The following is an 11,990-nucleotide window of genomic DNA, read 5'->3' on the forward strand; positions in this document are numbered from 1 at the left end:
CTGGTTACTGTCAGTTTCTTCTGTATTTGAATGTCTGGTTATATTTTGCTTATTTGTTTTGTTGATTAGGTTCCACTTATAGATGAGATCATATGGTATTTGTCTTTCTCCATCTGACTTATTTCACTTAGCATAATGCTCTCTGGTTCCATACTGTTGCAAATGGTAGAAGCTCCTTCTTTCTTTCTGCTGTGCACTTAGCTATTGTAAATTGTGCTGCTATGGACATTAGGGTACATACGTTCTTTTGGATCGGTGTTTCAGGGTTCTTAGGATATAATCCTAGCAGTGGAACTGCCAGGTGAAAAGACAGTTCTATTTTTAGTTTTTTGAGGAAATTCCATACTGTTTTCTATAGTGACTGCACCAGTCTGCATTCCCATAAGCAGGGCACTAGCGTTTCCTTTTCCCTACAACCTCACCAGCACTTATTGCTTGTTGATTTGTTTATGATGGCCGTTCTGACAGGTGTGAAGTGGTATCTCATTGTGACTTTAATTTGCATTTCTCTGATGGTTAGTGATGCTGAGCATCCTTTCTTATGTCTCTGGGCCCTCTGTATGTCCTCCTTAGAGAAGTATCTGTTCAGGTCCTTTGCCCATATTTTAATTCGATTGTTTTTCTTCCTGGAATGGAGTTGTGTGAGTTCTTCATATATTTTGGAGATCAAACCCTTGTCCCAAAGCAATTTATAGATTCAACACAATCTCTATTAAGATACAAATGACATATTTCATAACTGTGTAACAAACATTTCAAAAATTTATATGGAACCATAAATAACCCCAAATAGTTGCAACAATTTTGAGAAAGAAGAACAGAGTAGGAGAGAATCACAATTGCTGACATCAAACTATATTACAAGGCCACAGTAATCAAAACAATCTAGTATTGGCATAAGAACAGACACATAGATCAATGGAACACAACAGAGAGCCCAGAAATAAACCCATGTCTCTATGGTCAATTAGTATATGACAAAGGGGACAGAAGCATAAAATGGAGTAAAAATGGCCTCTTTAACAAATGGTGTTGGGAGAACTGGACAGCTATATGCAAAAAAATGAAACTCGGAGTTTGGGCCAAAATGGAGGCATAGGAAGAAACAATTCGCTTCCTCGCACAACCAAAGGAGGATAACGACCAATCTAAAATCAATAAACAACCAGAAGTGCTGGGAAATCAAACTTCATGGAACTCTGACAACCAAGGAATTAAAGAAACAGTCAGCCAGACCAACCAGACCAGTAAGACAGGCTGACAGAGAGAATCCGCGACAAGGCAGCAGACCATGCAGGCGGGCCTGGCTAAAGGGGAAACCGAGACTCAGAGCTGACTGTAGAATACAGTGGGGGTTGCTGCAGTGGGATAAACTCCCAGTCTCACACGAGGGTTTGCTGGAAAGTGGGGCTAAAGTGGAGCAGGTAAGCTGCACTGTTCCCTCTCTGGCCCCTCCCCCACTGACTGTGCCACAGTGTAGCAAGGAGAGTTGCCCTGCCCTGGTGAACAGCTAAGGCCCCGCCCCCTTGAACCTAACAGGTGCATGGAGACAGAAATAGGGCCCAAACAAAAGAATAGAGCAAAACTCCATAAAGAGGCTTAAGCGATGAGGAGATAGCCAACCTATCTGATGGAGAGTTCAAAGCCCTGGTAATCAGAATGCTCACACAACTGATTGAGCTTGGTCGAAAAATGAAAGAATAAATGTAGGATGCTCAAAGTGAACCTCAGGGAACCAACTGTGACAGGAAGGAAACCAGGACACAAATCAATGATTTGAAACAAACATTCAACCAGAACAGAATGAAAAAACAAGAATTCAAAATTATTAAGAGAGGCTTATGAACCTCTGGGACAACTTTAAACATTCCAATATCCTAATTATAGGGATGCCAGAAGGAGAAGAACAAGAACAAGAAATAGAAAGCTTATTTAAACAAATAATGAAGGAAAACTTCCCCAATCTGCCAAAGGAAATAGACTTCCAGGAAGTCCAGGAAGCCCCAAAGAAGTTGGACCCAAAGAGGAACACAGCAAAGCACATCATCATCAAGATATCCAAGATTAAAAATAGTGAATCTTAAAACCAGCAAGAGTAAAGGAGAGAGTTACTACAAAGGAGTGCTCATAAGGCTATCAGCTGATTTCTCAAAAGAAACCTTGCAGGCAAGAAGGGGCTGGCAAGAAGTATACACCGTCATGAAAGGCAAGGACCTATACCCAAGGTTACTTTATCCAGCAAAGCTATCATTTAGAATGCAAGGGAAGATAAAGTGCTTCCCAGAAGAGGTCAAGTTAAAGTAGTTCATCATCACCAAGCCATTATTATATGAAATGTTAAAGGGACATATCTAAGAAATTGAAGAAGATCAGAAACTATGACTAGTAAAATGACAACAAACTTACAACTATCAACAAATGAACCTAAAAAAAGAAGAAAAAAAACAATGAAAACAAAAATTAACCAAACAACTAGAACAGGAAGAGAACCAGAGAAATGGACATCACATGGAGCATTTTCAGTGGGGAATGGGAAGGGAGGAATGGGGAGGAAAGGTTCAGGAAAGAAGTATATAATCTAATCGGTAGGCATAAAATAGACAGGAAAGGTAAAAAATGGTATAGGAAACTCAAAGAACTTACCTGTACAACCCATGGAGATGAACGAAGTGGGGGATACTGGAGGGTTGGGGAGTACAGGGCTGAGGGGGGATAAAGAGGAGAAAATTGGGAAAACTGTAATAGCATAATCAATAAAATATACTTTAAAAAATAAAGTGAAAGAGTAGGGTCACATTTGAAATGATTTAGGTTCAAGGCTTTCAATTCCAGAGATGGGAAGGCAGGGCACCATGGCAGGAGGGTTTGACAAGGGATAGCAAATGTGTTATAACTCTTGTCCTAGAATTTAACCTCAATTTGTGATGGTTTATTTATAAAGTGGGGATGTATCACTTCCCTTATACAATTATCATGAAAATTAAATTATATTGTGTATGTAAAATTATTCTTTGTGAAGTGAGTGGTAAATGAATTTGGCAAATTTAAAAAAAAAAAAAAAACAAACTCAACCACCAACTTACACCATACACAAAAATAAGCTCAAGGTGGATAAAAGACTTTAAATATAAGTTGCAACACCATAAAAGTCCTAGAGGAGAACACAGGCAGGAACAGTTCAGATATTCCACGCAGCAGTATTTTCACCTCTGTGTCCCCTGGAGCAAGGGACATAAAGGAAAGAATCAACAAATGGGAGTTCATCAAAATAAAAGGCTTCTGCATGGCTAAAGAAAACATCAGCAAAATGAAAAGGGAACCAACTGTATGGGAAAATATATTCACAAATGATACCTCGAGCAAGGGTTTGATCCCTATTTCCTTTTTTTAAATGTTTAATCATTTTTTCCCAAAATAAAATAGTTTATTTTTAGCTAGCCTTTATTGTGTTTTAAAAACCTATTTTACAGAAATTTTGAATTTTACATGTATGAATACTTTGACCAACATTGAAGAGGGTTTTCACTTAGTTCATCAATGAAATGTTAAATATTCATACATTCTCTTTAGAGATATATAGGACTAATAAATACCTATCTACTAACAACTGTAGGAAAACATGTGGGAGCTTGAAGCCAGATGAATTGGGTTGGTGTTTAACTTTGCATCTCTCTGATTTTGAACATCTGAGCCATAGCACACTTACGTAAAATGAAGAATAACAGTAAAGGGTCTTAAAAATCTTTTTCCGGTAAATATGAGGTCTTACATAAGTCTAAAAAGTGTATACAGGAATTCTTCCATCTTTAACAAACTCATTTTATTTTGATTAAAAACATGTTCCATTTATTGTAGGTATGTTCTTTAATTGTTTCTGTGAATAACTTCTATTTTTTATCTACTTATGGATTTTGACTAGACTTAATTTGGTGGTCATTTCACAATATATACAAATATCGAATCATGTTGTGCACCTGCAACTAATGTTATTTGTCAATTATATCTCATTTTAAAACTATAAAGAATTGTTTCTGTGAATAACCATTTCTTTCTTTATTTTTTTAATCAAAAGGCATGGCTTTGGGAAGAAGACAAGAATCTGAGATCTGGGGTGAGGAAATATGGAGAAGGAAACTGGTCTAAAATACTATTACATTATAAATTCAACAATCGAACGAGTGTCATGTTAAAAGACAGATGGAGGACTATGAAGAAGCTAAAATTGATTTGCTCAGACAGTGATGACTGAATATGTAAAAGTTTGATAAACGGACAGTTAAATATTTTGATCATCATGTTTTGTTTGAAACTGGGTGGTCATAGATATATCTTAAAATTTGTGTTTAAAGCATTATAGTATTTTTCTGAGACAGTCAATATGAGGATTTGTGTTATGAGTAATATGCCATCACTGTATTCTTTAAGAGCCTTTTACTTGGTAAAATGTAAATATGTCAACCCTGATGTTTTCATTACCTTTATCCCCAAATCCTGTACCGATTAAAAAAAAAATGAAAACTTGGTGAAAGAAAAAATATTTCTGCTAATCTATTTTGTGTCTATATGCTGACTTCAACTCCAAAACATCCACATAAAAGTGAAGTTACTAAATCAGTGAATAATAATAGGCCTTAGATTCATGGCCTTGATATAGTAATTACTAAGATATTTGTTTATACAATGGTTCAAAGTAATATTTGAGTTTTAACATACTTAAACTTTACTTTCAGTAGTTTTATGTAAAGGAAAAAACTTTAATAGTAATACCCATTGGGCAAAATTTGTACTATTAACAAGATTTGCTTCATGTATAGTTTAGATACATTTGATTGTTTTTGTTCCAGTGTTAAAACTTTGACAAAGATGGTTTTAAATAAGCTTATTTATAACCTGGTGCCATAATATAATTTTCTCTGATATTTTTAATATATCAACAGTGTGCCTAAACAATGTTCTGTAAATGCCCACATTGATATTAACCATGATCATTTTCACACCTCTGATAAATACTGAATAAGTAAGGTCACACATACCTTACTAGATAATTTTGAGTTCTCACTAACATATAATGCTTTATAGAATTAGTCTAGAACTCATATAGTCATTTAGCATTTTGAGTTGCATGTGCTTTATTTAATGAGTGAAAATACTGATGTAGTTGCATAACTACAGTTGATAGTATTTTATAATGTTTCATTTCTTCTTCCATTGTACATTACTGCCCCCTTGATCCTGAATTTGTTGTCCTATACATGTAGTAAACAGAAATGTAGGTGATTACTATATGCTTCCTAATTCAGTAGTTTTTTACATTAGTAACTGTCACTGTTTATGGAAGACATTTTGATGGTCAGTATCACAAGCAGCATGAGCCAAAGTGGACCTGTATGTCAACTTTCTCATTTCAAGCATGCAATAACTAATCATATCGAACTTCCAGGCAAGATGGAGGCATAGATAGATACACTGTACCTCCTCATACAACCAAAAGAAGGACAACAAATTTAAAAACAAAAAATAACCAGAACTGACAGAAAATGAAACTGTATGGATGTCTGACAACCAAGGTATTAAAGAAGAAATTCACCCAAATCAGTAGGAGAGGTGGAGACAGGCAGCCAGGAGGACTCTCAGTAAGGTGGTGGCTGGCACACTGGGCAGTCCCACATTTGCATGTGGAGGAACAACTGGGGAGTGAGAGACCGTGCAACCCAGGGTTCCTGTGGGAAAATAGAGCCTCAAACCTCTGACTGGAAAAACTTGTGGGAGTTAAGGCAACAGGAAAAACTCCCAGCCTCACAGGAGAGTTCGTTTGAGGGATGCACAGGGTCCTGGAACATATACGAACCCACTCACCCAGGAATCAGCACCAGAAGGACCCACTTTGCTTGTGGGTAGCAGAGGAAGTGACTGAAAGCTGGCTGAGAGGCAAGCAAGCAGCATTGTTCCCTCTTGGACTTCTCCTCTACTAATAGCATCACAACAAAGCCACTCGGGTTGCCCTGTTCTGATGAACACCTAAGGCTCCACCCCTTACTAAGAAACAGGTGCACCAAGAAAAAAAAAATGGCCCGAATGAAAGAACAGATCAAAGCTACTGAAAAAATACAATTAAGCAACAAAAGATAGCAAACTTATCAGATGTACAGTTCAAAACACTAGTAATCAGGATGCTCACAAAAATGGTTGGGTATGGTTGCAAAGTAGAACAAAAAGTAAAGGCTGTGAAAAGTGAAATAAAGAAAAATGTACAGGGAACCAACAGTGAGGGGAAGGAAACCAGGACTCAAATGAACAGTTTGGAGCAGAAGGAAGAAACAATTCAAAAAAATGAAGAGAGGTTTAGGAACCTCTAGGACATGTTTAAACATTCCAACATCCAAATCATAGGGGTGCCAGAAGGAGACAAGCAACAGCAAGAAATTGAAAACTTACTTGAAAAATTAATGAAAGAACTTCCCCAATCTGGCAAAGGAAACAAACTTCCAGAAAGTACAAGAAACCCAGAGACACACAAAGAAGTTGGACCCGAGTAAGCACACACCAAGGAACATAATTTCATTACCCAAGATTAAACATAAGGGGAGAATCTTAAAAGCAACAAGAGAAAAAAAAAGACAGTCCCATCAGACTGTCAACTGATTTCTCCAAAGAAACCTTGCAGGCAAGAAGGGGCTGGAAAGAAGTATTCAAAGTCATGAGAGCCAAGGACCTACATCCAAGATTGCTCTATCCAGCAAAATTTTCATTTAGAATGGAAGGGCAGATAAAGTGCTTCTCAGATAAGGTCAAGTTAAAGGAGTTCATCATCAAAAAGGCCTTATTACATGAAATGTTAAAGAGACTTATCTAAGAAAAAAGGTAAGAACTATGAACAGTAAAATGACAACAAACACAACTCTCAACAACTGAACCTAAAGAAAGCAAAACAAAAATGAACTGAGCAAACAACTAGAACAGGAACAGAATCACAGAAATGGAGATCACATGGAGGGTTAATCAGTGGGGGAGTGACAGGAGGAAAGTGTACAGGGAATAAGAAGCATGAATAGTAGCTACAAAACAGACTGGGAAGTTGAGTACAGTGTAAGAAATGGAGAAACCTAAGAACGTACATGTATGGCCCATGGACATGAACTAAAGGGGGGAAGTGATGGTGGGATGGGGGATACAGGGTGGAGGGGAATAAAGGGAAGAAAATGTAGTAGCATAATCAATAAAACCTTTTTTTAAATAATCAGATCTAAGTTGCCATTGACTATAAGATGCTCAATTATTTTTATGTGCCACTAAAAAAGATTACTATCAATTATACTATGGTATGATGCTTTATTTAGAATTTTACTTATTAAAAGCTATTTTAGATTTAATTAAAATGTGTATTTTTATCACATATCTTCTGGAAACAAAGAAAGCAAAATAAATTGAATAATGTATTTTTAAAACATCTTAAATCTGAATTTCTGAATTCATTACATTGAAATTTTTTAGATAATTATATTTTCACATGGAGTTGTAAGAAATAATACAGAGGTTCCTGGTACACTTGTTCCAGTTTCTCCCAGTATTAATGTGTAAAACTAAAGAATATTGATACAATCCATCAATCTTACTCAGATTTATCCAGTTTTACTTGTACTGTATTTAAGTAATTATCATTTGTGTAGGTTTGTTTACCACCACAGGCAAAGCACTGATCAGCTTCAATGCCAGATCGCTCCTGTTGCCTCTCATGTCCCTCTTCCATCATTCCTCTAACCCCTAGCAACCACTAATCTATCCTCTATTTCTAAAATTTAATCATTTAGAAGTTACATATTGACATCACCGAAAATGGAGTAGGGAGCTCCAAAGATCCTTCTGTTGATGCAACTATTAAACTGTCAAAAACTGTTAGAATTGACTTTTGTAACGGGAATCTAATCAAAACCTCAAACAATCGTGGAGTATTATGAGGAAAGACACCACTGAATTTGGTAAGATTTTGGTGTTTTTGCTTACTCTGCTTATAAGGACAGCAGCACGTTACTTGGTGAAGCTTGCCTGTGCCAGAGAGGGTAGTGCAGATCCTGTACTCAGAAAATTGTGGTCATGTGTTTTGACCTGTTTGGGGATTTAATTCAGAGGCTTGCCTTTGTTTTGCCCCCTCTAAATTCTCGACCTTAAAACATTACCTAGAGCTTGCTACCTGAAGTCAGGGACCCCAGAGAAGGCAAGCAGCAGACAGACTGGAAATCCTACAGGGGAAGATAAGGGGGTGAGGGCTCTGAAGGACCAGAGTAAACCAGGGAATCTAGAAGGCCTGCCACATGCCCAGAATTAGATGCAGTCTCAGAAAAGACCTGTGAGGTTCCTAGGCCTCCACCTTTGAAGGATCTTTTGGGCTTCACATGTGCTGGAGGTGAAGGCTAACTCAGAGGTAGCAGTAGCCTGGCTAAACATTGAAAGAGCACCCCCCGCTCAGAGGCAATCCGCAAAGGCAGGAGAATATCTTGTTTTTCTTTCTGACCTGAGACATTTACTGAAATTAAATGAAATATTCCATGTATTCTTTGCTCTTTTTAAAATAATTTATTGATTATGCTATTACAGTTGTCCCATTTCCCCCCTTTTTTCCCCTCCACCCTGCATACCACCTCCCACCCACATTCCTCCCCTTTAGTTCATGTCCATGGGTCGGTCATATACATTCTTAGGTTTCTCCATTTCCTATACTATTCTTAACCTCCCCCTGTCTATTTTGTGCCTACTATTTATGCTATTTATTCTCTGTACCTTTTCCCCCTCTCCCCTCCCACTCTCCCAGTGATTAATCCTCCGTGTGATCTCCATTTCTGTGATCCTGTTCCTGTTCTAGTTGTTTGCTCAGTTCACTTTTTTTGTTGTTTTCTTTAGGTTCAGTTCTTGATAGTTGTGAGTTTGTTGTCATTTTACTGTTCACAGTTCTTACCTTCTTAGATAAGTCTTTTTAACATTTCATGTAATAGGGCTTATTGATGATAAACTTCTTTAACTTGACCTTCTCTGGAAAGCACTTAATCTGCCCTCCCATTCTAAATGATAGCTTTACTGGATAGAGTAATCTTGGATGTAGGTCCTTGTCTCTCATGACTGAATACTTCTTTCCATCCCCTTCCTTGCCTGCAAGGTTTCTTTGGAGAAATCAGCTGACAGTCATGGGAATTCCTTTGTAAGTAACTATCTCCTTTTCTCTTGCTGCTTTTAAGATTCTCCCCTTATCTTTAATCTTGGGTAATGTAATTATGATGTTTCTTGGTATGTGCTTCCTTGGGTCCAGCTTCTTTGGGACTCTCTGAGTTTCTTGGACTTTCTGGAAGTCTGTTTCCTTTGCCAGACTGGGGAAGTTCTCTTTCATTATTTGTTCAAATAAATTTTAAATTTCTTTCCCTTCCTCTTCTCCTTCTGGCACCGCTATGATTCAATGTTGGAATGTTTAAAGTTGTCCTGAAAGTTCCTAAGCCTCTCCTTACTTTTTTAAATTCTTGTTTTTTCATTGTGTTCTGTTCTGGTTGAATGTTTGGCCCAGACCATTGATTTGAATACCAGTTTCCTTCCCGTCACTATTGGTTCCTTGTACATTTTTATTTACTAGGCATAGCCTTCATTTTTTCTTCTAATTTGTGACCATATTCAACCAAGTCTGTAAGCATCCTGATTACCAGCATTTTGAACTGTGCATCTGATAGGTTGGCTATGTCTTCATCAGTTAATTGTATTTTTTCTGGAGCTTTGATCTTTTCTTTCATTTGGGCTTTTTTTTTTTTTGTCTCAGCACACCTGTTTCTTAGAAAGGGGCAGAGCCTTAGATATTCACCAGGGCAGGACAACCCAAGTCGCTATGTTGATGCTCTCAGTGAAGAGGAGTCCAAAAGGGAACAGTGCTGCTTGCCCCACTCTCTGCTGGTTTTCAATCACTTCCCCCACTACCCCCAATAAAATTGGGCCCTTCTGGTGCTGATTCCTGGGTGGGTGGGTTTGTGTATGTTCTAGGACCCTGTGGGTCTCTCCAATGAACTCTCCTGTGAGGCTGGGAGTTTCTTCCACTGCTGCCTCAAACCCCACAGGTGTTTTCAATCAGAGCCTTGAGAATTTATTTCACTGTGCTGGAACCCTGAGTTGCACGGTCTGTCTCACTCCCCAGTTGTTCCTCCTGGTTTATCTGCATGCAGATGTGCAACCACCAGTCTGCAATCCGCTGCCTTGCTGGGTCTGCCAGCTGCCACCTAACCTGGAGTGTTCTCTGCCCAGTTGCCCATCCCTGCCTCTTCTACCGGTCGGGATGAATGTTTCTTTAACTCCTTGGTTGTCAGACTTCCATACAGTTAGATTTTCTGTCAGTTCTGGTTGTTTTTTGTTTTTAAATTTGTGGTGGTCCTCTTGGCTGTGCAAGGAAGCACCGTGTGTCTACCTATGCCTCCATCTTGGCTGGAAATCCCTTTGCTCTTTTTTCTTTCACTCAACGTATGTATATGTAGCTGTAGTTTGTTCATTTTCATTTCTATACACTAACACATTATATGATTATATAACAGTTATTTACTCTTTACATTGTTGAGCATTTCAGTTGTCGGAATAAATAAAGACGAGTCAAAAAGGAGAACAAACATGCTGTTTACTCACAGCTTTCTCTTTTAAAAAATTGAATTTATTGGGGTGACGTTGGTTAATAAAATGATACAGGTTTCAGGTGTAAGTTCTACAACACATTATCTGTATGTTGTATAGTGTGTTCACCACCCCACATCAGGTCTCCTTCCATCACCATTATCTCCCCTATACCCTCTCCTACCTCCCCCATCCCCCTTTTCCTCTAGTAATCACCACACTGTTGTCTATATCTATGAGTGTTTTTATTTTGTTTTTTGGTTTATTTTATTAGATTCCACTTATGAGTGAGATCATATGGTACTTGTCTTTCTCTTACTGGCTCATTTCACTTAGCATAATGCTCTCCAGGTCCATTCATGCTATCATAAAAGGTAAGATTTCCTTCTTTTTACAGTCAGGTAGTATTCTATTGTGTAAATGTACCACAGCTCTGCTGTGGTACTCAGAGCTTGCTATAGCAAGGGAGTCAGCCACCATCCCTTGGGTTTGACACAGACTCCAGTGGGCAGGGATTTGTAGTGGAGGGGCTTGCAAAGCAAAGAGAAGGCAGGCTGGCTCTGACTAGAGTTCATGAGCATGAAGAAGCTGGAGGCTGGCCACCTAGTAGCAGGCATCTGGTATGATTGTTTGGGGGAGAATGTTTGGCTTTCTCTGATTGATTCTGAATTGGAAATGGAAACAAAGAATAGGGATGTTGGCAGTTATTGACCAAGTCCTGACTATCTGGGTGAATTGCTTTAGAGGTTTGCTTTGCATATTCAACTGGTTGCTACAGAGGTTGTGGGTCAGTTGTCATACAAGGTCTATCCAGTGTCTGTTTATATTGTCTCTCAAAGTTGTTTTCAATTATTGCTGCAAGGCTGTTCCAATTTACATGAAGTGTGATGCTAAGAATAATATTAACCCTTGAATAAACTAAAAATTCAGCTATGATATTGAAACCATTTTTAAAAAATACAGATATATGCCCAATTGATAAATTAAAATGGAATATTAAAGATTATTCAAATAATCTAAAAGACCGAAAAGGGGGGGAGGAAAAACAAAACCACAATGGCAAACAGAAAAAAAAGTACATCTCAATCCAACCACATCAATAGTTACATTACATGTCAGTGCTCTAAGCCAGAGGGTGGACAAACTTTTTCTGTAAATGGCCAGATACCTTATTTTAGGCTTTGTGAGCTGTACCATTTCTGTTGACTCTACTTGAAATTAGCTATAGGCAAGAATGTGTACATGAGTGGGTGTGGCTTGTTCCAATAAAACTATATTTACGAAAATAGCCTGCAAGATTTAGCATATAGTTTGTTGACCCTTGCCTGTGAGTTTCAGACTTCAAATTCCACAAATTTGTCTCT

At 38.1% G+C, this 11,990-nt stretch overlaps 1 protein-coding gene across 3 annotated transcripts in view; it reads left to right on the forward strand.

Moving 5' to 3' along the window:
- The window catches only part of TERF1 (telomeric repeat binding factor 1), a 43,017-nt gene extending 38,482 nt beyond the window's left edge, over positions 1-4,535 (forward strand). For all 3 annotated transcript variants that reach the window (XM_045849437.1, XM_045849439.1, XM_045849438.1), the window contains one exon: positions 4,073-4,535. In XM_045849437.1, coding sequence (XP_045705393.1) covers positions 4,073-4,249 — 177 coding nt within the window. In that variant the 3' untranslated portion in view covers positions 4,250-4,535. The remainder of the gene's footprint in view (positions 1-4,072) is intronic.
- Positions 4,536-11,990: the final 7,455 nt, after the last annotated feature.

Source organism: Phyllostomus hastatus, unplaced genomic scaffold (genome assembly GCF_019186645.2).
Source record: "Phyllostomus hastatus isolate PE091 unplaced genomic scaffold, TTU_PhHast_1.1 phas_contig_65, whole genome shotgun sequence".
NCBI lineage: Eukaryota > Metazoa > Chordata > Mammalia > Chiroptera > Phyllostomidae > Phyllostomus > Phyllostomus hastatus.